General features: G+C 42.0%; 2 protein-coding genes across 2 annotated transcripts in view; both read right to left on the bottom strand.

The window, feature by feature from the left end:
* Positions 1-15,189, bottom strand: part of Ca-alpha1T (Ca[2+]-channel protein alpha[[1]] subunit T) — a 47,927-nt gene extending 32,738 nt beyond the window's left edge. The window contains 7 exon segments of the mRNA XM_064691178.1: positions 2,287-2,379; positions 5,075-5,229; positions 5,557-5,675; positions 9,934-9,975; positions 13,286-13,460; positions 13,532-13,763; positions 15,040-15,189. Coding sequence (XP_064547248.1) covers positions 2,287-2,379; positions 5,075-5,229; positions 5,557-5,675; positions 9,934-9,975; positions 13,286-13,460; positions 13,532-13,763; positions 15,040-15,096 — 873 coding nt within the window. The 5' untranslated portion in view covers positions 15,097-15,189.
* Positions 15,190-24,726: 9,537 nt separating this feature from the next.
* On the bottom strand, positions 24,727-25,374 carry LOC135434589 (ras-interacting protein RIP3-like). The gene has a single exon (XM_064691197.1). It carries the CDS (start codon positions 25,210-25,212, stop codon positions 24,727-24,729), a length of 486 nt encoding a protein of 161 aa, XP_064547267.1. The 5' UTR covers positions 25,213-25,374.
* Positions 25,375-26,273: the final 899 nt, after the last annotated feature.

Raw genomic sequence — 26,273 nt, 5'->3', positions numbered from 1 at the left:
TGAAATAATTTTAAATTTTTAGAATACAAAATTGGGCTGGCAAATGTATTATAAAGCATTTATTTAGAAATTTAATCCCCATGCATAAGTACGTTGTCTTACTAAATCTAAATTGTGTATTGTGTAACAATTTAAGCCGAGAAGGCGCAATCGATAAATGAATTTTTGTTATCGATAAAGAAATCAATGCAATCGATGTTATCGATAATTCGATTTTCAGATTTGTATATCTTATAACAGACTATACTGTATCGGGATTATCACCTCTAAATCTGAGTCTGCGACGAACTCTATCTGCCTATGTGATAGGAGAGGCTACCTTCCAAGTTTTCGTATAGTCTCAGACTGCCGAGAGGCCAGCTACATCTGGACAGATAACTGACTGACAGGGCTGCATCAAGTCGATTTTATAGTTGAGCACATGCCTGGTCAGCCTCTCTCCCCTTGTGTTGTCACTTTTACAGGGTATTCTAAGAAAAATGTTTCTAAATTTTGTATTTGTGTGGCGCACTCGCTGCACAAAATGCTTCTAAAATCATAAATATGCAATTTCCTTGCCAGCAACAAGCAACTTTCAATAGCTCAAGCCGGATAGTCGGGTTGAGTGGGGGAAGGGAGGGGGGGGGGGGTGGCTGGGTATTGGCAGTGGATGGACTCAGTGGCAGGTGGATATGCTGGGCATAGACTGCTAGCTATTTGCATATCAAAAGCTGTTGCTGTTGTTGTCGCTTGGGCAATAGCAAAAATCATTTTGCACATAAAATGGGCAGCTAACAAAGCAGCTGGCACAACCACGCGCGGGTGTGTGTGTGTGTGCGTGTGTGGGAGCGAGAGAGCGCGCTATATGTGAGCAAACTTTAAACATAAATAATGCAATTGCCCACGTGTGTGTGTGTGTGGCAGAGTGTGTGTCTGTTTGCTTAAAAGGCTTTTAATTAGTCCAAGGACACCTGTCTTGATAGACAGACACACACTCACACACACACACACGCACACAGACAAGAGGGAGACACAGCATCAGCTTTGCAACATGTTGCCAGCTGGACAGTTGCACGTTCAGATGCGTCTAACCTCCCCCAGCGGGCAGCTGCTCTCTTATATTTTATTATTGTGGCCAGGTCAGTTCTAGCTGTGTGTCTGTGCAAAAGTTTACTTACTTATTCACATTTTCAAATTGCTTTAGCTGCAGCTTTGTGCAACCAACTCAAGTCGATTATTTACAGAAAATAAGCAAGAAACAACAACAACAGCAACAACAACTAAAAGTGCGCTAGTCGCTTCCCTGAATTTACAAGCATTGCAGTTTTCTGCTATGCGCACATATGTACATAAGAACACACAGGCTGTGCTTCTTCTTTCCTCAGGCCCGCACCAAGGGAAATGTGTTCTTGCATAAATTCGGTGTTTGTTGTCCGATCTTTGGCAAATTCAAATCAGGGCATAAGCATGGCATGCAAGTAGGCGTTAATACAAAAGCCCAAGACTATGCCCATTAAATTGAGTTGTTTTTCTTTCTACATTTCGGTGGAGAGCCTCTGAAAAGTGAAATATTCTGGATTTGTTTATAATCGAAGATATGCTACGTACCAAATTTGACTTATGCTCAGATAAGTGTTAAGATATCGATTTGAATCACGCTTGAGATTCAGGTCTGTAGCTCTTATAGACTCTAAAATCTGCAGGTTCAAACTCAGACAGACAGACAGACAGACAGACAGGATATGACTAGATCGACTCGGCTGCTGATGCTGAGCGAGTAGATATTTATAAGTCAAGGGCATGGAAACTACGCCTTTTGCCTGTTAATTACATCTGCATAAAATCAATTTGCCCGTTTGACCTTATTTCAATAGGGCCAGGCTATAAAAAACGTGTTTAAGTTGTAATTTAGTAGCAGGAAACTCGAACTTGAGCCCAGCCAGCGTTTGACCTCCATGTAGCCGAAAAGTGTTAAAGATGTCTCAAATGCATTTTCGTAAAGTTTCCTGGCAATGAATTTGAAACCCGTTTGGAAAGTTAAACAAACAAGTTTTGTTCAACTATTTTCCACATATTTTCCACGCTTGCGGGTGGAATTTGCTGTCTCAGCGTGCGCGAAATTGAACTCTGTTCAGGAATTAAGCAATCTAGCTCTCACAGATTTGGCTGGGCTTTGATCATCAATCCGCCAGTCAGTCAGTCAATCAGTCAGTCAGTCAGTCAGTCAGTCAGTCAATCAGGATATTCCAAGTACATTTCGTTAAACAAATTTTCAACTGTGAATTTCGTCTGCATTCGCGCACTTACCACAATTAGCAGAACGAAGTAGATCCAGTCCCAGAAGCTGTGCGCGTCCTGCACGTAGTACATAATGTCCGTCCAGCCCTCCAGCGAGATGACCTGCAATGACAAGTGACAAGCGTTATATTATTTGTTGTTGTTGTTGTTGGTTTTGTTTTTAGCGTAATTAGCAGCGTGGCAACAGCCCAAAGGTCAGCAGCAGCAGCAGCAGCAGCAGCGGCAGCAGCGACAACTGAAGCTCTTCATTTTGTACCACGTCACGTATGCGTAATATTTCAGAGCTGTTCTTGGTCCGTCCGCTCGTATCTGGTCGTGACGTGTCGTGTCCTGTGCTGTCCGCGCGGCATCTGGTTTAATGCGTATTTGATTTGTGTTTAATTGCAAAGCGTTTAAACCCCGCCCCACCCCTACACAGCCCACAATCGCCTGCAACCGGCTACCCCTAATGGGCAAATATCAAAGTCACAAATCAAAGCAGCCGCAAAACGATGACAGCGATGGCCTGAGAGGGGGGGGAGGGGGGGGAGGGGACTGCGAGCTGCATTTGTATCTACATTCGTGTATCTGTATCTGAATATACTAAGTGTATAAATAGAAATTTATTGGGCTTTTGGATGGAAATGTATCTGTATTTGGGCCAATTGAACCTCAGCAATTCAGTTAGTATCTAAGTATATCTGAATCTGTGTCTTTTATCTATATGTATGTGTATCTTTATCTGTAGCATGTTAGTATCTTTCAGTATCAATATCTTTAGCTTATAGCTGAATATATATCTTTAACTATTGCGTTCAAATTGGTATCTATTCAAGTTCAAACTCTATCTGTATCTAAATCTTTGTCCTTTTACTATTTAGCTTTTATCTGTATCTGTAATTTTTAACTCCATATGTATATTTATCTGTTGCCTTTTGCTCTCTCTGTGCATCTGAATCTGTACATATCTTTCAGTATCAATATCTTCAGGTTGCATCCGAATATATGTCTTTAACGTTTGTGTATTCAAATTGGTATCTTTTAAAGCCCGAATTGTATATGTATCTTAATCTGGAACCTTCTCTTAAAAAGCTTTTATCTGTGTATCTTTATCATCAATTTGAATATGCGTCTATATATTTATGCATTTATAAATCTCAATCTACATGCACATATGTATTTGTATCTGTAAAATGTATCTGTATCTGCAGGATGTATCTTTTCTTAATCAATATGTTTAGCTTGTATTTGCATATTTACCCGTAACTATATCTTTTAAGTGTTTGGAGCTTTGCATTTATACTGTTATCTATGGAAGCGCGAATTGTATCTGTATTTCTCTTATGAAACTTTCATCTTTGTATCTGCATCTTTAATTTCTATCTGTGTGTGTACCTCTATCTGTTAGCTATCACTCTATTTATGAATCTTAATCTGCATATAAGTATTCCTATCTGAATACATGTAAAAACTATCTGTATCTGTTGACTGTATCTTTCCTCAATCAATATCTTTAGGTTTATCCACATATGTATCTTTTTCCGCTATGTTTGGATAATTGTATTACAATTCTTATCTATGTAATTGTATCTGTATCGAATTTTATCTGCATCTTTCTAAAGCATGCATATCTTTATATTGTATCTGTGTATTTACCTGCATCTGTATCTTGATTTGTTTTGTAAGAGTCTCTATAATTGTGGATTTTATTTGTGTTTATGCATATTTGTGCATGTGTATCTATATTTATCAATAGCTATATGGATATTTATGTTAATATCTGTGCACGCATCTGTAGCCTGCAGGCAAATTTGAATTCAAAGAATTTCAGTTTGCATCTGTGACCAATCATGTGCATCCACACCTGTCCTAGTGAGTATACGTATCTTAAGGTCGTATCTGAGTTTGCATATCTGTTCATCGATTTGTTATTGTGCCTGTAGCTAATTATAGATCTATCTTTAGACATTATTTTGTAGCTATGCATACTTGTTAATAGCCTGCGTGTAAGTACATAAGTATCTGCTTCTATAGCCTGTTTTTTTGTATGGAAATATCTAAAGTACATATACATATATGTATGTAGTTTATATTATATAGAAATTTATAGGTTCATGCATAATTATGTTAATTTCTACACATTTATCCGTGACTATATGTTTGTATCTTTTTGTTTTTATCTGTATCTAAACAGCTCTCACTTTTCTCTATCTTTATCTTTATCTGTACCTTTGCATCTTTGACCATGTCTATCTGAATCTATTTTTTATTTACATCTCTGTTTGTATACATCTGTGTCTTGTTCTTTATCTCTTTATTTGTGGCATTGTTTGTCTATTTATGTTTTCAATTCCAATTGATAGTTGATAAGTACAACTGTCCGTTTGAGTTGAAATTGTGTTGTCCAATAAGCTGATGGATCACAAAATGGTTCAATCAATGCCACAAACGAAATATAGCTGCTTGTTGGCGACGGGCTGCGGGCTGCGGGCAACATGACGCTGACTATTGACACATTGCGCATACGCCGCGTGTTGCCGCGGGGCGAATCGTGACCCAGCTGCCCTATGCAAATTGGCAGCTGCTGTTGCTGTTGTTGTTGTTGTTGTTGTTGTTGTTTTAATTGAAAGCGATGCCAAAAGTGGCAACTGAGCAGCGAAATTAACATGCAACAGCGACGAGTCGTAAGTCCTGTGACTGCCGCGCCATGAGTTCGGCTTGTGCTGTGTCAATGTTGTCATTGTTATTTGTTTTCAGCGAAAGTTGAAGCGCTAATTGGCAAACTCTGCGGCCGACTCTGGGGCCAACTGCAACTTACCAGAAATATGGCCACCCATGCCATGCCGATATTGTCAAAGGATATGGTGCCCTGAAAGGGATTCTCGCCGCTCTGCTTGCAAGTCGTGTAATACTGATTCCAATTCACGCACGACGTGTTCGTTGGCTCATTCAAATCCAGCAGTTTGGCCTCCTCTGCAAGAAAGTTACAGTTCACAGATGTCAAACAAGAGAGAGAGAGAGGTGGGGAGGGGGAGTGTGATGACGGGGGAGTGCGGGTGCTTACTTATAAGCTACAAAGTTGAGCAGCGCGAAAGCAATTAAAAGTGCCATCAAAATTTGATTAACAAGCGCCATTTGCAGCTCATTAAGTGGGAGGCGTGGTCATGGTGAGGCGGCTAGGGGTAGGGGGGATTAGTTACACGGGTATAGGTATAGGGTGTGTGTGCGGGGGGGGGGGGGGGGGGTGTTGCCTTAAGCTACGGCTGGGAAGTTCTTGTTTTTAATTTTATGTACACTTACCGGTGCAAACGAGTGAGCCAATGCGATAGGGCGGAAAATTGCCGCACAGTATGCCCGAATCCTCGGGCGTGGAGCATATATAATCCTGATCCTTGGCGAATTCATAATATTGCGATAGGCTGCGAATTGCGTTCGATGGGTAAAGAGAATGTTGCGGGTGGCAAATGGTTAAAAAAACAAGTTGCATGAACACAGACAGACGGAAAAGAAGTATATATATATATATATATGTATATATAAAAGAGAGTCGGACAATGAGTGAGAACAAAGAGAAGAACAGAGAGAGAGAGAGAGAGAGAGGGAGAGAAAGAGATAAACATAGAGAGAGAGAGAGAGAGCACAAAAAATAGTCTTTTTTAACAATCAAAGTTCACATATTATTTTAATTCATATTATAATTAATACGCAGAGTAAATGCCGTTATGCGATTACTAGTATATTATAACATTTACACAAACATGGAGATATTGAGAGAGAGTTACAGAGAGATAGCGAGATAGCGAGAGAGCGACAGTATGTGTGAAAAGTTGCATGAGAGATTTTTAAGTATTAAGTTTTTCTTTTCTTTTCTTTTCGCATGAAATTTTGATTTTGTGAGAATTTTGTGTTCTGTGCCCGGAACCGAGAAGTTCGATAAGGCACAGAGCGAGAACACTTGCTACAAATTAGAGTGACTGAGAGCGAGAGTGAGACAGAGAGAGAGAGTAAGTGTGAGAGTGTGAGCCATTAATTGATATTTGACAAAATGAGACACGTTGATCCAATGCAAAATCCAATTCTTAAGTGAAAGTGAGACAATGAGAAATTGTGAGTGAAAGCGAGAGAGAGAGAGAGCGAGAGCTTGTAAGTTGAGCTGCCGAGAGTAGCAGGCCCAGGCACCTTTAAGCGTGAGTCGAAAGCTTTTGCGAAAAGGAAGAAACAAGCTTTGCGCCTTAAGGCTTGACGTGAAAGCTTGCGACAGAAGAGGAGATAAATAGAGGAAGAGAGGCAAAAGCTTAAAGCTTTGGACAAAAGCGTGAGTTGAAAGTTAGTGATAGCAACAAGCAACAAGCTTGAAGCTTTTGAAAAAGATCGTGAGTATGAAGTTTCAGAGCGTGAGAGCGTCGTCAAGCTTTAAGCTTGCAGCAGCAAAGTGAATTTGGAGAGTAAGAGCTTTGAGCTTGCAGCAGCAATGTGAATTTTTAAATCAATTAGAGAGTGCTTCAAGCTTTAAGCATAAAACAGTTAAAAGGCGCCAAGCTTGCCTTAAGCGAGAGAGAGAGAGAGAGAGTGAGAGAGAGGGAGCGGCAAACAGCGAGAGCAAGGCAGACAAGTAGTCAGAAAATGAGAGAGAGTGAGACCGTGTGTGAGAGAGAAAGAAAGCTCGAAGCTTTGGCAAGATCAAAGAACGTGCGTCACACCACAAAGCACTGTTCAAGCACACAGGCTACAAACACAACTGTACCTGTTAACCGCAGAGAGAGTGCGACAGAGAGCGAGAGAAACAGAGACAAGAAGATGCCACAAAAAGGCGACTAAGCTGCCGAAAAAAAAAAACATATAACGTAGACCATCAAAAAAGTGTGCACCCAAAAGAAGAGGCCACAAAATTAAAACGTAATGCGCGGGGAAAGCAAAAGAACGAACAAGAAGAAAGGGAGTAAAAAGTAGAAGACAAACAGAAGATAAAACGGCGATAAAACAAAAGAAGAAGAAGCAGCCAAAAGTAACGCCAAAGCAATTTAAATTAAACGCGCGACGTTGCCGCAAAGTGGACGAACGGGCCGCCACAGCGACAATGGGCGTGGCGGGGCGGGGCGGAGCGGGGCGGGGCATCAGGCACAAAAATGTCAACGTAAATGTACGCGTGTGTGTGTGTGTGTGTATGTGTGTGCGTGTGTGACTATAAAATGTGTTTAATATGCACGTGCGCGCACCAGGAACAAACCCAACCAAAAAAATAAGATAAAATAAAAAATATAAAATTCACGCGCGCAAAAGTATGCAAAACTTTTTTGTATGCGTTTGTTTGTGTGTGTGTGTGTGTGTGTGTATGTGTGTGCGGAGTATGTAATGCGACTTTAATTTTGATTATTGTTGTAGCTTCCATTTGTGGCAAGCTGTGTGAAGCGTTTGCGAGAGAGAGTGAGAGAGAGAGAGAGTGTGCGGTTCGGGGTACGTTAAGCTAGGGGCCGGGGGCAGCTTTAAATACCTTTGCAATAGAAACTGATGGTTTTTCCTGTAAAAAGAGTTGAGCTTACAAACGATACACACACATACATAGATAACATGTAGCTTCAGGTGGGTGCTCTAGTATGTATGTGTGTGTGTGTGTATAGCTGTGTGTGTGTGTGTGTGTGTGTAAGTAAATATAATTGCAAATAACAAACAAAACAGAATTTGCTGCACGGTAAAACAGCATGAACATTTTTTGCAAGAGCTACGCTAAAGAAAATGCCCTAAAAAAACATAAGTTACATGTGTATGTGTGTATGTGTGTGTGCGTGTGTGGCTGTGTGTTGTGGCTAATTTGTCTGCTTGTGGGAAAATTTGAGTTTTTTTTTTTTTGGTAACACTTTCTGGGGTCAGTTTCAAACTAGACCTCAAAATAACGCAGAGTAACAGAAAAGAAAAACTGAAACACACAGATACACACACATAGACACAGACAACATCAAGTCTAAAAAAAAAACACAACTTGTGTAAGTTCAAGTGGAAAACTGTTGCTAAAACATTTACAAGTACGGGGACGAACAAGGGGACGAGTACGAGGACTAGGACGTGGACACATACATATATTCACTACGTTTACGACACGGACACGCACACACAGAGGAGGCTACAAAACTTTACGAGTAACTAGTATCTGCTGCAGGTGTGCGAGTGTGTACGTGTATGTGTGTGTGTGTGCGTGTGCATGTGTGTTTTAGTGTACTGCGGCAATCGTTTAGAGTAAAGGCTGATGACCCACTGGCCATAAGAAGCGTTGACTGGAGCGAGAAGCTCCGTTGAGAGAAGTGAAGAGCTTGTAGACTAAGAAGAAACGAGAAGCATTGGGCAAAACTATTTGAGAAGCGAGAAGCGTTTGGATAGGCGTCATCAGGCAGAAGATGTCGTCAGCCAAGAGAGAAACGGATTCGAAAGCAGAAAGAAACTTGACATGAGCAAAGTGAGCAGAATTAATGCAAGAGTTCTTTGCAGTAGCCTCCGGAGAAGCGAGAAGCATTTAGCGAATCGTTGGATAATAAGCAAGAATAAACTTAGAATAGCATATTTCATTCAGTTAGCTTCTCGCTTTGGTTCGAATGGCAATGCGAGTCGGATTGATGTGCTTCTCGCTTAGCTTTGCTGCTCGCTTGGGCTTATTAACTTATCGTTTAGTTGAGCTGGGAGCTAAAATGTGTTCTCGCTTCGCTTCTCGTTATGCAGCGTTTGGTGTCGGACCTTGCGTTAGGATAAGTTTTAGTTCGCAAATTGAATCGCTGTGCTTCTTTCTTCACTTCGCTTTTCACTAATATCTGCTAGTTTTTAGTTGCTAAGCTTCACTTTTCGCTTTTCGTTTTGCTTTGATTTATATATCGTTACGCTTCTCGCGGCCGCTGTGGCATCAGCTTAAGGGTGTGTGTGTGATAAGTAACAGTCTTCAGTGTTGCATAACGTGTAACGCCAATGGTTTAGTAGTGTTGTGTTTGGCAACTGTTAATTGAGCAGATATTGTTGTTTTCGTAAAGGGCTAGTTTATAAAGTCTATATATAGTTTAAGTATAAGTAGTTTAAAAGTATTAAGTACGTATTTAGGTTGTAAATATCTGCAAATATTACTTATAAAGTGTACGAGAGAGAACCAGAGAGAGAGAGAGAGAGAAGAGATTCGTTAAGTATACACATAAATATATATATTGAGACTAGCATTTTGGGAGGGTACTATGGGAAAGAGAAAGATAGATAGAGAGAGGCAGAGGTAGTGTATTGGATAGAAAGAGAGCGGCCAGCTAGAGCTCAGCAAGAGAGCGTGTAACACGAAAGAGAGCAAACGGGTTAGTGCTTGCGATATATCGTAATAACTATCGTTGGGGATTAGACAGCGAGCGAGCAAGCGCTTGCCTTAAGTTTACGATTGGGTTAGTAGGAAAAAGAGAGAGTAACAGATAATTAGATAGAGAGAGGGAGAGAGAGAGAGAGAGAGAGAAAGTACGCTAGGGAGAGAGCAAGAGCTATATTAGACGACTAGGGTTCGTTTATATGTGTTGTGTATTGTTGTTGTGTTGTTTATCAAATTTTCTTTTTAGTTTTAGTGTTGTAATTTTTTTGGTATTTTATTGGTGTTTTTTTTTTTGGTATTTTTGTTTTGTGTGGGTAGGTATTTAAAAGGGGGAAAAATAAATCATTTTATCTTACGAGTTAACACGGACTCGAACTCTGTACACTTCAGGTAGTCCCCTGTAAACAAAAAGTTTGTTCCCGGTATGATTTTTGTTTTTGTATATATATAAATATGGTATTTTTTTTTTTGGTATTTATTTCACTTGCAAATTGGAGTAAAGCATTGGTAATTTCAAACTTAATACGACAAAGAATAACTGAGGAGAATCGGAAAATTTTGTTTCAATTTATTTTTTTAGTATTTTTTTTTCTTTAGTTTTTTTTTACTTGGCTGCCAATTTTAGAAATCAAATTGTTATTTTATATTGCCGATTATTATCGTATTTCGACTTGTTTCAACTACAACGAAGAAGTATTAGAAAATAAAAGGGAAAAAGAAAATAAAGGAAAGAACTGGAAAAGAATTTAGAAATATATACATATTTGTGGTATTTTTGTATTATTGTTACGGGTTTCTGTTGTTTTTTGGTTTTTGTTGCTGTATTAGTTGTTGTTGTTGTTGTATCTGGTCTGTTGTCTGCTCATAAAAAACAGGAACTCGCACCTGGTCTTTGTGACTGGCTCTTAAATTGTTGCTAAACGGGCGAATGAAACGCGACTTGCATTTGCGCGTGACTGTACAAGGGTCCGCATGTGTTTGTGTGTGTGTGTGTGTGTGTGTGTGTGTGATAGTGTGCCAAAAATGGGTGTGCGTGTGTGTCTGGTTGTGTGTTGCCAAAAAAAAAACTGTACAATGTAACACAAAACTGTACACGAAAAACTCGCGACCAAATAAAAATGGGACAAAAAATATATAAAAATAAAGCAAAGGACAGCAACATGTAACTTCAAGCCGAAGCTTAAATACCCTTGCGGATATATGAACAAAAACAATTTTAAAAAAATCGAGAAAGTTTGTTTATGTTTAGAAAAATAAAAATAAAAATAAAATAAAAATCTTGTCTATGAAATTAAAAAAGCTTTAAATTTAAGAAATACTTAATACAATTTGTTGACTCTTTTGATAAGAAAGAAAGATTAGAAAGGTGTAGAAATAAAAGCTATTTATATTTTCATAGACAAAAAACAATATTCGAGCGATATTTTAATGCTATATATGTAGTATATATATATAGCCACACGATCCACTCGGCTTGGGTATGCGCAGAGCCTGCTGAAGGAAAATGCAGCTGCACCAAGGTGCGACTACATGGTTGCGATGTTCACATGGAACAGACAGACTCAAAAGTAGGGTATATATGCTTTTCAGCAAGGAAAATTCATTAGTTTGTTCTGTTTTCTTAAACATCCGATATAATTTCATTAGGAAATTGTTTGTCTTGGCAAAGGCAGAAACAGTTGCAAGCATAAAAACATATGCACTCTGTTGCAGAACTCTTGCTAATCATAATCTATATATATATGATTATGAACAAATAGCCATAAATTGGGAATATATATATGTGTATAAAGCATATATGTACACAAGCCCATTTGTCAACGAACCCGAGTGCCATCAAAAATCAATACAAATAATAAAGCTAATATTTCATTTTGACGAAAAGTGCTGCCCATTCAAATAAAAACTTTATAACTATTTATATGTAGAAAAAATATGTGATTTGCATCGTGTGTGAAATGATTAAAGATAAATACGAAAATTATGATCAGCGACAATTGGAAATGCAATCAAAATAAATTTGCATTGCCAGCGAATTATTTACAACAATTATGCGAGCCAGCGAAAAATGGCATCAAATTAACACCTGCGAGTGTGGCCTATTTTCCGGCAATGCGAGCATATTAATGGAAAAAAGCGCTCATATTTATATTATGTACAGTTTCGTGCATGCAAAACAATCGATTAACGATAACGCAAAAACTGCATCAAAAAACTGGTTGGCAAAAAAATACAAAAAACAAGTATGTTGCCTACTTTTGGGGTGTCCATCTGCGAATAAGTGTGTGTGAGTGTGTGTATGTGTGTGTGTTAGTTTTTTTCTTGCTGCTGCTGCTGACGTCATTGCCAGACGCACACACAGTGAAAGAGAGAGAGAGAGAGAGAGAGAGGGAGAGAGAGAGAGAGAGGGGGGGAGGGAGGGCTACCATGGCCAGTGATAAATGATTGTTTGCCAAGTTTAAAATCTTTGCCAGCTGTCAAAGCCACAAAGAGGCGGCTGAAAAATGTAAAAGGGAAGGCCCACTAAGTGACCATGGAGTTGACATGCCTGTGTCAACCCACACTTTACACAGCCATTCATGCAGAAGTACCATAAAAGTGAGCATGGAGGCACAGCTCACAGAATAAACAGCCTGTGAGCGTACTCCATGGTCACTTAAAGTGCCTACTAATTTATGCTGTGCATTGTGCAATAAACTATAATAGTTTAAATGCGACTTTAAGCCGTGACCAACACTGGCTATAGACGTAAAGCAACTCTGGACAATATGAAGGATCAGAGCTGCAGGCAACGTCTGTCATCCATGGTCACTTTAGACAGTTCAGTTTTCGGCATTTAAAAAAGATTAAAAAACAGTTAAAGTGGCGAAGTGGCGTGAAAATGTGGCCAATTAAATTGACTATCCTCCATGGTCACTTTGTGCCGAGCGAGTCAATTAAAATTTAAATGACAATTAAGCATAAATTAACATATTAATTGTATTAAATGAACATATTTCAGTTAATGGCCATCCAGCAGGCAATGCTTAACACTTTTCGTGCGCGCTTTGCAACACTGTGCCTGTCACTGGCAGCCAAATGGGCAATGCCACAAACATTCATCAGGATGGCAACCAAGTTTTTGATGAACGGCGGCCAATGCATTCGATATGCAAATACTGAATGTTAGACAAGGACAGCAAACGTCGCTTATTATCTATGTATGTGTGTGTGTGTGTGTGTGTGTGTGTGTGTGAGCTGTCAGTGGCATTTATCAAAAATCAAAAGCAAAGCCAACAGAAAAAGCAAAAAAAACACGAATAAGCAGCCAGGCAGCCCAGAGAGCGAGAGCGAGAGAGAGAGAGAGAGAGAGCCTGAAATGAGCCAAGCAGCTATCAAAAATCAAAGCCAAAACTGATTTTTACAAAAACAAACCGTATCAAAGCCAAAAGACTACCAAAAACTCAAATTGTCTTAGCTAAGCGATATATAGGCATATATATATATATATATATATATGTATATATATATGTAGGTATATCTTAATTATAGTATATTGCATGAGAGGCGCCTGCAGACAGAGACAGACACGTGACTTATTCTCGCTGTCAACTCAGTTGAACGTCCGTTGCCCCAAGGGCCCGCCGAATCGAGTAAACCAAAAAGATAATACAATGAAAAAAAAAAAACCGAAAATAATCCCCATTAGTCACGCCTCGTTGCACTTACGTTATGGGATATATCATGCCATCGGGTCGTTCCAGTGTGCAGCGCTGCCTCAGTATGCCCTCCCAGAGCTGCACCCCGATGATGCCGAAGATGAAGAAGACAAAGAAGCAGAGCAGCAGCACGTTGCCCAGCATGGGCAGGGTGTCCAGCAGCAGCATGACCAGAATCCGCATACCTACAGTGGAAATACATCAAAGAGTGCTGCAGCCGTGCAAGGCCGTGACAACCCCGCGGCACCACACTTACTGGGTATACGATTGATGGCACGCAGCGGCCGCAGCACTCTGATCGTGCGTATCGCCGTCAAATTCAGGTTCTCCACATGCATCACATACTCGAGCAGTCCGGCCAGCACGATGAAGAAGTCCAGTCGATTCCACGAGTCCGCCAAATACGTGTTCTTGCCACACATGCCCATGGCCACCATTTTGATCGTCATCTCCAGTGCGAAGAATGCAAAGATGATGTCATCGAAGATCTGCGTGCGATAAAGTTAACAGTTTAAGATTTAGACTTAATACTTGTAATTAATATTCATTTACTATATTTTGTTAAGCTCCTGCCTCTTTGTACCATACCCAAATATCTTCTCTCAATATTTTTTCTTTTTATCTATCCAAAAAGTGAATTATTCTTCGTCTATTTATACCAGAAATATCGTAATTAGTATATGTATCTTCATGAGAATTATTTTTGGTATTTTTTCCTTGGGTATGATATTCGAGATTGTGTACTTTTGGTTTCAAGTATCTAGAGTTTCCTTTGGACGGACAAAGAGACTGGCTTGGCTAGATCAACTCAGCTCACCGTGCTGATCAAGAATATATATCTACGTTATGTCGTTATATATCTACTTTCAGTCCCTATTAACTTAGTTAGTTTTATTGCATATCTGCAGAGTGACTTGGATGCTTTTTGGCAAGTAAGGTATTCGATATTTGCTGACAGATTAAATATCAAAAGTTGCACATAAACTAATTTCTATCAACTGTTCCATCGCTTTCTTGAATAAAGCGAGCAAGGGAGTGACAGAGAGTGTAAGAGAGGGGGAAGTGGAGCTCATTTAGTGCTGGAAGAAAAATGTGGTTGACACTTGTCAAAACGAGCTGTTGTCCACTTTAGCTGGCACTACGTGTTGCTATATCATGCATGAAGTGACCCGCCCACAAGTCCCTCCAGTGCTAAAGACAGCCGTGCATAGACTGACGCACATGAATGTTGCGCCCAGCTCTGCGGGAGTTGTCTCAGACTCAGTCGCCGTCTTCGCATCGTCTGTGGCGCTGCTCAAACAACTCTCAGCAATATGGGCGCCACTTATGTCGTCGTCGTGCTCATCCTGGTGGCTCAGTTGCTCATGCTCATTGTTATTTTGGCCCCGTGCCGCTCCTGTTGCCAATTTGGCGCCCTTCGCATGCTTTACACTTGGCTGCGGCCAAAATGTCTGCCTTCCATATCATTTACAAACATTTTCTCACGTTGAACACCCCCCACCCACACCATCCTGCCCCAACCAGAACATTTTCTATACGCTGTAGCTCTGTAATTGCCCCAAAAACCCAACGACTCGCCCCGCACAGTGTGCGTTGGCTGCCTAATGAGCCGAAGTGCCTGTTTGATGTCATCAGCCAGGCAGACGGGAAGTGAGCCAAAAAATTGCTTAAATAAATGACAGTTAATGTGACAGCTACAGGGCCGGCAGGTAGCTGGAGGGGGCTGGAAGGTAGACAGGTAGACATTATGCTATATTTACTCACCTGCAGTATCTTGCAGCGCGGCTTCAGACAGGTGTCGTCCACACAGGGCTGATACATGCCCAACGTTATGCAGTTCAGCAAAATGACCAGAATCGAGATGCGCTCGAACCACGTGTCCAATCCGAATCGGGTCCCAGATACACTTATATAGTTAAGGCAACCAACCAAAGGTGATAAATGCTGTACAAAAGATTTAATTCAAAACTGCACGAATGCCAAATACCCTGTAATCAGCAAATAAGAAATGCTGCGACTGTGCTTCCATGCTTTAGCAAATAGATTCCCTATTTCATACCTTTTATGCTGAATTCCCCTTCATTCCACAAATTGCGGTTCATCAAAGTCAAAATTTGAATAATTCAAATCTAATTGATACAAAAATCATCATCATAACCAAGAAAAACCCGTTTTTTATCGATTTATCGGAGCTATCGAAAAACAAAGATTATTCCAATCTCTATATGCTACACAAATAGTTGAAAATCAATTCTCGTTGATTGAAATAAATATGAATTAATGCACATAGCAAATATAATAACCGCAACCCTTTTTTTATCGATTTATCGGAGCTATCGAAAAACAAAGATTATTCCAATCTCTATATGCTACACAAATAGTTGAAAATCAATTCTCGTTGATAGAAATAAATATGAATTAATGCACATAGCAAATATAATAACCGCAACCCTTTTTTCAAATATTATTTATCCGAGCTATGGAAAAAAATGTAATCTTCCCAATCTGTTTGTATTACACAAAAACTTGCATATCGATTCTCGTTTAAGAAACTATTAAACTTATAGTTTTATGTTCAACTCTAAAATATGTTTCAAGAAGGGTAAATCGAAATTGTTAACAATCATTATCGATATTGGAGCAAGAGGGCATCCTTTATAATTTGAAATAAGCTCAAGCTGCAAAAGGCATACGAAAAAAACTACATGCCATATTTGTGGCATTCAGCTCTTCAAATCTCTGAGCCATTAAGGAAAATTCGATAATTATCGGTGATTGACGAAATGGTTGAAGTAATTGCTTGTAGAAAAAAAAGGAGCATGATCCGCTTATGGCTAACGAGACCAATACCAAATTCAAAGTACTCAATATTCTCTTAGACAGGCCCAAGTGGACTCAGCTCGACTTTGCAATCTTATGAGGTCGTGGACGATTATTCCCTCCTGGGCACTTTTTTTTTAATGGTTAGAGGGTATCGAAATGAGTTTGCAAAGCGATTGCCTGTCTGTTGACTGCTTTTGTGTGCTGATTTAAGCAAAACATGTCGAGCGCCCGATCAGGAACGAGCCCACAGTTGCGTCCCTGCTCGGGCGCCCGACAGCATTTGGCGTCCCTGCTCGGGCGCCCGCACGCCGCAATAGCTGAGGCAAGGCACAGACCGGATAGTAGATGGCAGATAGCTGTTTACCATCGCCTCTAATGCGCACTCAAGTGCTTGTCAACTTGGCTGCATTTCGTAGTCGACGAGCTGCCGCTGATTCTCCTGCCTCCTGCTCCACCCACGCCTCCTTCGAGTTGTGGTTGGCTGGCTGTGGTTTTACTTTAAGCAAAATGGCAAAGAAATAGCACAAATTGATGACAGTCGCTCAGCCATTCAGTCAGCCAGTCAGCTAGTGGAAGCATAATGCAATAGTGCAGTTGCTGTTCAAGCAAGAACTTTGTAAGCCTTTTAGCCGGCATATTAGCCAGTCAGTGCATTTGGGCACTCGGTCTGAGATTGTGCGCAAACTGAAAGCTGCTCACTCCATCAGGATCACGAGCTCTTGCTTTTGCTGTTCATTCTCAGCCAAATGATTGTTAATATAACCAAGCTTAAGTCCATGAAAACATTGGAAATTGCCTGATGGATGGTTCTGCTCTCAGATGAAAGTTGGAAGCGTAAGCCAAGCAAGAAGCAATGCGTATGTTTGTGTGATAAGGATAACTGAGAGCGTGGGAAGAAGAACCAGAGCAAACCAAATAGTCATAGGAATTACGTGGAAAGCTCAAAAGGAAGCCAGAGCGAAGTGAAATGAGATAAGAGGGTTGATTAAAAGTAAAGGAGAAGCGTGAAGAGAAGCAGGAAGAACAAACAAAGACAGGCCAAGAGAAAAGTTACGAGAGAAGCGAATATATGGTTGAGAGATAAAGAAGCGAAGCTTAGAAACAGCTTCATGTGTTTTGGTAAAAAGACAAAATACGAGAATAAAGCTAAGAGAGAAGCTAAGATATGTTGACAGACGGAAGAAGCGAAGCGAGAAAAGCATGCAAAAAAGTGTCATAAGAGAAAATATTGAAACGTACCTTAAGTATGAAGCTAAGCAAGTAAAGAAGTTAAGCCAAAAATGAAGCGAGATGCGAAGCGAGAAGCAATTGAATAAGCAGCTAATCGAGAAAAGACTTAAAAATCACCGTGAAAAATGTAAGGCAAGTGAAATTGGAAATTACAATAAAATAAAAGTAAACAGAAAAGTGAGAAGCGAATGGATAAGCATAGTAAAAAACTTCATGTGTGTTTTTCTGAAACCGAACCACATTTCGAATGGCGGCAAGTAAACAGCATGAATATGAAAAGAACGCAAGCCGCGCCTCGTCGCTGCTCCACTTCACTTCTCCAATCGCTTCTCGCTGCTGCACTTACACCATGAATAGCCCGCAAGTTGGCCAAATATTTGTTTTACAACTGAAATCAGTTCGCTCGCCGCATTCAATGCAAAGCCAAGGCCGGGGGCAACTATGGATGGAGCGGGTAGGCTGACCGACGACCCATTTTTTATGGCCGGGCACAATTACGAGGCGTACGCAGGAAACACAATGCACAAAGTGTTTACGCTATTAACGCACAATTAAAGATAAAAACGGGCACAACAATGCCACCAAAAAATAATAAATAAAAAAATTAAAAAGACTAAAAGGGCAATCGTTCGGGTCCTTGCAATTCATTAGGAGCCGCCGCGGAAAGCAGTGGGGCAGGCTGGTTAAATCGGCAGCATATGCAGGTCAGCTCGCCGGTGTCATAAAAACAAATGTGAAAAGCGCAGACAGCACACACACACACACACACACACACACAAAAGGTCAGCGCTGGGCGGCAGTTTGGGGGGGCGTGTCCCAGGCCGGGCATGAAAGCCTGTATAAATATTGCAGCTGCTCAAATATGCGACACTGCGATGCTCTCTCTCTGCATACGGCCCGCACAGCCGGCTCGGCAAAAGGGCAAGGGCGAGGGGAAGTGGGGCGGGTGGTTGGGATCGGGCTGGGCGGTGGGTGGGGCGTGGTTCGGCTGCCATTATTTTTGATTTGGCGCGCAGCGACGACGGCAAAGGCCACCAAACCAGCAGTAAACAAATTAAGTCGAGCGTAAAGTCGGCCAACACAGCCGGCAAATGGGGGCGTGGCGCTGCCAACAAACAAAACTGAAAACGAGTGTGTGTCTGTGTGTGTGTGTATGTGTGTGTGTGGCGGGCCGAGTGCTACCCATGCGAGCGTGCAAAAATCGCAACAAATTAAAAGACTCACAAACAAAAAAAGGCGGCCGTGAAGCTGCTTCAGATGAGTGGACACGAATAATTTGTGAATACCCGAAACGAAAAACAAATCGAATGCCTGCAAGTGAACGGCAGTGAACGACTAGCAGTTACCCTGCTAGAAACAGACGACTAGCTTGATTCTCACGCAGTGGTTGTGCTTCTTCTACCTCTGGGCTCGCTCTATGCATCGATATTGTGTGAGAAGCATATATGAAATAGCAGGAAGAAGCATATCAAGAGAAATAGTCAGGAAATTACGTGGTGAGCTCAAAGGAAAACCAGAGAAAAGTGAAATAAGAAGATAAGTTGAAAGTTAAGATAAGAGTGCAAAAAATAGTAAGAGAAAGGGAGAAGCATAAGAAGAAGGAGAGCGGAAAACAAATATAACGCAGGAAAAAATTCAAGGGAGAAGCGAATCTCACAAAGAAGTGAAACAAGGGAAAGTGAAGTGAATGAAGTCTTAAAATCTTCGAGTTCTGCTTAAGGCAAATCTGTCTCTTATGATCTTCGAGTTTTGCTTAAAGAAATCCCGTCTCAAAATCGATATTTCAAGAATATCGATTTATCGACAGCAGATAAGCACATTCTTCATATAACAAAAGAGAAAATATATATTAAATAACAAATCATTTATCGTTCAATCGATTTAGCTTGACTTCCTGATTAGGTACGTATGCAAACACATTTGTCTGCCTGTTACAAACATGTGCTAAAAAGCCATTAAGCCCTCTTTATACATTTTCAGTGGGTGTAGGGCATAAAAAAAGGTAAAACAGTAAAGAACAAAGTCAGTGAGCGGACTGTAAGACGGACCTCGGATGAAAGCAAAACTTGAGATAATTGGCAAATGGCAAAGGCAGCCAAAAAGTTGGCAATTGAATTGGGTTTTGAGTTACCTTCAGCTCAACGAGTCCAAAAGCCACTTGAAATCAGTATAAACGAAATCAAGTTTGGTCTTCATTGAAGGCGGCGAGTGTACTCACAATTTGTGAGGTACTTTTCAGTTGATAATTGGGTGAATGTGTGAAGTGCCGAAATTATAACAATAAAATAAATCCTCTGCTCTCAGGAGAATACCAAATAGTTGGCAGGAAAGAAGGCTAATTAAATGTGTGAAATACTTAGTAGTACGATGTTTTTCATTGGGCAAAGCGACTTTACTCTGAACAGAAACTTACTTAAAAGAATACAAATTGAATTTAGATAAAGAGTTTTCGATAAATTGGAATTGTATTTGGTATCGATTTCAGTTAGTCAAATGCCTTGGGTTAATTGATGTTAATTTTCTAGTCTCGATTTCAGATATTGTTTGCATTGTTGTGCTGCAGAAATGCTTGGCAAGCCGAAACGTGCACCGCTAAACCGCTGAACCGCTGTACCACCGCAGCCACCCGACGACCTGTTGCCCACGCTCCAGAGCAACAGCTGGGAATCTGAGCTGGCATCGGAGCCGGCCCGTTGCCAGTGGCATGTAATGAATCTCAAGCACGTGTCAATCAGAGGTCACAGCGGACAGGCGGCTGAGGGAAGTTGGCTTTATGGGTGGTTCGTCGGGCTTGCCTGGCTAATGGGGCCGCCGCGATTCATTGCTGTTAAGTGTGCAGAGCGGAGGCCGTAATTAGTTGTGGGCGTGTATATCGCATTACTTTCCCGCATGCTAATGATGTGTACCACGCCTTGAAGCCAACCCAAACACCCCCTCCCCCCTCTCCATCCTACCACCTGGGCTCTTTAATGGGTAGGGATGCATGAAGGAGGCGTGGCCGTGCATCAGTTGTGCTTGCAAGGTGGCATTCGGCACGCTAAAAGCGCCGTAAAATAGATGACAACATTCTAAAGTCTTGTGTGGCACGTTGCAGCCACAGCAGCGGCTGCCTCGATGCAGCATGTTGCATGCACTTTCATGAAGAGAGAGAGAGAAAGAGAGGAAAGGGAGAGAGAGAGAGAGGAGGGGGCACATGAGACACCGCAGTCAAGGCGGCGACATCGCGGCATTGCCACATCTTTTATTTTTTTTTTGGCAAATAGCTCAGTTGACCTCTCAAGTTGCAAGTTGCAAGTGCCACAAAATGTGGCATTGACTAGCGCCACGTAGACGAGAGAAGCAGCAAACTTTTTAACTGAAATTAGTTTAGCAAAAGCAATTTTCAAAGGGGATAGCAAATGGCAGGGGGGTGATCTAGAAAGGGAAAGGGGCAGGTTTGGTTATTGCCATGAAATTGATTATAGCCAATGCCAATTGAATTGCGTCGAGACGCCAAGCTGCCACGTTGCCTGAAATGGACGCAATTGCAACAAATCGTTGCACACGATAAACAATAATTGCTTGATAAGGGAGAGAGAGAGAGGGAGAGAGAGAGAGAGGGAGAGAGAGAAAGTGGCATTGTAAACTTTATTGAGGCGAGCGAGCAGAACAGTAGCAAAAACTCATGAAATACTCAAGACATGGCCAATACTGCGGGAAGAGTAGAGATGGGGTTGACTGGACTCAGTGGGAAAGCGGCAGCTGAACAATGACAAAATCAAAATTTATAGCCAACAATTAAGTGGCAGAGGGACGGGCGGAGCCGGGCGCCAGGAGCTAGCCGAGGGGCAGCCAAGGGTGCGATTATCGTGTTATTGTAGCTGACTGAGCAATGCAGCTGGCAGCCGGCAGCTGGCAGCTGGTAATTGGCACTGGGCGACTCGCTTGTATTCGGAATCAGAAACGGAACATGGACAGGAAATGGCAATAGAGACGCCACAAAGATGCGGCGGAAATAAACTTGGACAAATGGACAACATGGCAAATGGGGAAATGGGCGAATGCAATAAATAGTTGCAAGCAAAGTGTATTTATCGGTGGCAAGTCGCAGATTTTGATTGTGAGGCAACAACGAAATAAAAGCAATTTTCATTTAGAATTCCCAAATGGTTTAAGCGCGGTAAAGCTTAAATGCGACGCTATGAAATAAACCAGGAAAAATGCTTTAGCTAGGAGTGCCCGACTATGGGATGCCCTGACCGTCTTCTTCTACCAACACCTGATGGGTAATATATCTCTATATATAAAGCTGTTTGTCCTGACTGACTGACTGATTGATTGGTGATTAACGCACAGCCCATACCGTAAGAGCTAGGAAGCTGAAATTTTCACTGGAGTTACCTTATGTGATGAAGGTGCACGTTAAGACGGGGTTTCGGGAAATTCAACCGCATGTGTGAAAAAATCGCGAAAAACGTTTGTATGAAACTTTTTTGTTTATCATCCGATCTGTCTTCATGCATGCATACATACATACATAAATACATACGTACATACATACATACATACATACATACATACATACATACATACATACATACATAAATACATACATACATACATACATAGATACACACACACTCACATACATACATACACACATACATACATAGATACTAAATACATACATACATACATGCATACATACATACATACATAAATACATACGTACATACATACATACATACATACATACATACATAAATACATACGTACATACATATATACATACATACACACACACACTCACATACATACATACATACATACACACATACATTCATAGATACTAAATACATACATACATACATACATACATACATACATAAATACACACGTACATACACACGTACACACACATATATGTAATAATATACAAAAAAACAGAAAAATTAACAAAAATAAGCACCACACTACTAGCTAAGCATGAAAAACGGCAGAGCCTACTTGAATTCTTGAGAATCGAGGAGTAGAGCACTTGGTAAAAATTCGTTTTATTTAAATTTGCAGCACAGCGAAAAGTAAGCTTGGTCTGCGTTTGGTAGTAAAAAAAAACATGCATGCATACATATATTCATAAATACATGCATGCATACACTAACAAACACATACATACACACACACAAATACACACACAAGCATATTTAATACTTATATGCCTTCGTACAAAATACTTGTATTATATATATGGCTAGCTCTGGAAACATAGGGGATATGCTCGACAAAGAGTATTTCAATAGGGATTCATATCGTTTGCTTGAAAACGGAATTATCGCTAGATTACCGAAAACAAACTTCACGGGCACTGGGAGGAGTTACGTTCAAACAATTTCAAGTCTTTAACTCTTGCAGGTTTAACTCGTATAGAACAGATAGACAGATGGACAGACGAACATACAGACGGGCAGATAGACAGGCAAGCAGACGGACATGGCTAGAACGACTCGACTATTGATGCTTATCAAGAAATTATATACTTTACTGGATAGGAGGTGCTTCCTTCTGCCAGTTACATACATTTGCCCAAGGCCAATAAGTTTGACTGCTGCTTCTTCTTAATGCCACTTTAATAGTTGGAAAAGGAGTTGCCGAATTTGAGCTGAATAAATTTGCAGCTCTTTGCATATTATTCAACGAGACCTAAGTCAGCAGCCAAGTAGCCCAAAGTAGTATGTTTCTTAGTAGATTAACAAATTGGGATATAAATATTTTATTTCACGCACCGCTCGTTTCTATCAGCAAGCTCTTGTCTACAGTTCGAAGCTATAACCCATTGAGAATTATAAGCAACGGGAAGAGGACAAAGCCAGCTAAACCAAGACCTACCCTTCGTATGTCTCCTGCGACTTGTGCTGTCCCTTAAAAGCAACTGTATATCCCCTCATCTCCTGGCATACAAAACATCCTCTGAAAAACTTCTAAGTATCGTATCTTATAGATCCACCTGTAGATTAAGTTTTCGTATGAAAAAAAAACCTTATTCTGCTTAACTCTAGAGAATGAACGCACTTCTATCAAATGGCTGCTGGAATATATTTAACCTTGGGTAACCCAAAAGTAATTTATTCTCTCTTAATTTACAATCAACTCAGCGCCGGCTGCTCGTCTGTTTCTGTCTCTGTCTCTGTTTCTGTTTCTGTCTCTGTTTCTGTGCTCCTCGGGGACAGATGGCTGCATAACTAACCACTCAATAAGAGCGCGGCTCTGACTGGCTGCGAGACGCTTTTAATGTATGAAATATGTTCTGTCTTAAATATCAACGTCAGTCAATTTTAATTTCAGGTTAAATTAAATGTGAAGTGCGCCCGAAAGTATGCAAAGCGATTTTTCATGCACATGCCAGAGGAGGCGTGCAAGGCACTGCGGCCGCCTCCGGCCCGGGCGCAGGGGCGGGCACTGGGGCGGGGCGTTGCCTCGCTGATTGGCGCACATTATCTCCCCAGGCGACAGCAACAACATGCGAAGCAGCTGCAAATGAGGAGGCGCAAAAAGTACACGACGCGCCGTCGGAAGCGGCAACTGCAAATGTCGATTGGCAACTCTGCCAGCTCTGGCAACCCTGGCAGCGTCTTCCGCTGATGAGCCGCCGCACGCCGATACTTGTTATTTATGCGACACACACAGCGAACACACACACACACACATACTCACACACTCACATCAGCATAAATTTTGCAACAGGCAGGCAAAGAAAAATAAATAAATAAAACGTAAAACAGCAGCAAATTTTTCAAGGCTCAAAGCCTGCGTATACCCTACGCTTGCTGTAAGCGAGTGGGGGCATTTAAGCTATCATAAAGGTTTTGGCACTTTAAAAGTATTTTATGTGTTTATATGCAGTTGTCTTTAGGAAATTGACCTGTAATAAACTGGAATTAATTTTTGGGCAATGAATGGAAAAGTGATGTCAAAAGTGTAAAGCGAGCAAATCGGACAAAGCCAGCAAATACTCGACAGCGGGTAATATAAATATGAATCTAATCATGTAATTTCCATATATGTATAATATACTCATTAATAATGATTATTCTTGGTCTGAGACTCAAATATTCATAACTTCTTTGGAGTTGGGTAGCTCTCTCAAGTACCTAAGAGCTGTCCTTTATCTTGCTGGACCCGCAAAGTCAACTCTCTGTTAACATTTAGGCGCGACAGGATGTGCCCGGAAGGACACGAGCAGACGGTAAAAATCAAAAGGCAGCAACAGCGAAATGCAGCGCGAATATATGACAAGGACGCGCCGCACCAAGTACCGCGCCCTCCCCCACCACAAGGATTGGAATTGCCGAAGGACAGACCACCCGCTGGCGTAGCCGACGCCCTCAGCCGCAGCCTCAGCGAAACCGAACAATGTGTGGGTTATGGGTTTTGTTTTGCTTGCAATAAAAAAGGATATGGATTGGTTATGAGCATCAGGCACCAGTTGCGCGGCCGCGTGTACTGCGTCAGGGCCTTCATGGCAATCTCCGGGAAGCCCGGATAGGGCAGATTCGGCTCGCCCGACGAGCTGGACGACGAGGAGGATGAATGCGTCGAGTCGCCATCGTCGGAGCTGCAGCTGCCATTGCAACTGGATGCGGTCGAGGAGCTGGCCGCCGAGCTGGTGCCACGCGCTCGCTGCCCGCTGCGCTGTCCCCTTTCCGTTCCCATCGCCGTCGCTGTCGCCGCCTCGCTCTGCATGGAGGCGCCACTGTGACGACGTGACGTGCCACGCCGTCGCGCCGTCTCCGAGCCGCGCTCCTTGCTGCCACCGCGACTTGATTGCTGGTAACGACGCGGCTGCTGCTGCTGCTGTTGCTGTTGCTGTGATTGTTGCTGCTGTGATTGTTGTTGCTGTTTGTGCATTGAATCGGAGGCATTCGAGTGCTGTCGATGTGGGCGTCGCGAGTGCGGAGTGGGCGTCGTCTTGCCGCTGGCACTGCACGAGCTAGTCTTGCGCAGCCTCTGCTGGCCGCTGCTGCCGCTGGCGCTGGCGCTGCGACGCAGCTTCTGCTGCTGTTGCTGCTGTTGCTGCTGTTGCTGGTGCTGTTGCTGCTGGTTGCCGCTGTCCACGATCACCGACATGGGCGGCTCCTCGTTGGAATGCATTTGCTGTGCCTTCAATTTGTTGCTGGCGGTATTGTTGATTTTATTGTTGTAATTGCTGCAGCTGTCGCTAGCTGCCACGCGACGTCGCTGGCCATTGCTGGCGCTGCTTGCTGCTGTTGCTGCTGTTGCTGCTGCTGCTGTTGCTGCTGTTGGTGTTGCTGCTGCCTGCTGCAGCATCTTCCGTTGGCTACGATGACGACGTGTGTGGGCCACCAAAAGCAGCTCAGGTCATTCCATTTTGACCAGCTGCTGTCTGCAAAGAGAAAGGGAGACCGTGAGATTAGAAGACATTACCAATTGGCAGCTGCACAAGCGAAAAAGTAAGCAACAAGCAGCAGCAACAGCAGCAGCTTCATCAAAGCCGCTTAGAAAGCTGTTGCTGCTGCCCTCACAATACACAGCACACTTAATACACACACGCACGCACACACACATACTTCACTTAAAGCTACGTGCAAAGTTTGTGAATTGATTTTTAATGCGGCGCCTTGAAGCGCGACCCAAAATGCCTCAGCCCCCCGCCCAGCAGCGGGCATGCCCTCACACTCTTGGCCGCCGCCATAAAAGCAGCCCGCATAATGAAGCCCAAACATAATTTATATGCGTGTGGTGTGCGTGTGTGTGTGCGTGTGTGTGTTGGTGTAAGGCTCTAAAAATAATGAGCAGCATATTTGTTGCCCACAACGAAAATTGTAGCATACTTTGCAGGGCGAGAGCTCGTTACGCTTATTTGTGTGTGTGTTTGTGTGTGAACGAGTGCGTGTGTGTGTTCAATCATTAATTACGGTCCTCACGTGTGCGCGTATATGTGTGTGCTT

Source organism: Drosophila montana, unplaced genomic scaffold (assembly GCF_035044405.1).
Source record: "Drosophila montana isolate Dmon_TW-CO22-7 unplaced genomic scaffold, ASM3504440v1 contig_3416_1, whole genome shotgun sequence".
NCBI classification, from domain to species: Eukaryota; Metazoa; Arthropoda; class Insecta; order Diptera; family Drosophilidae; genus Drosophila; species Drosophila montana.
This window is presented reverse-complemented; position numbering and strand designations above follow the sequence as displayed.

What these genes read in the sequence shown, in the direction of transcription:
- LOC135434589 (XM_064691197.1), bottom strand. Translation starts at nt 25,212, where the DNA reads ATGCACAAACAGCAACAACAATCACAGCAGCAACAATCACAGCAACAG.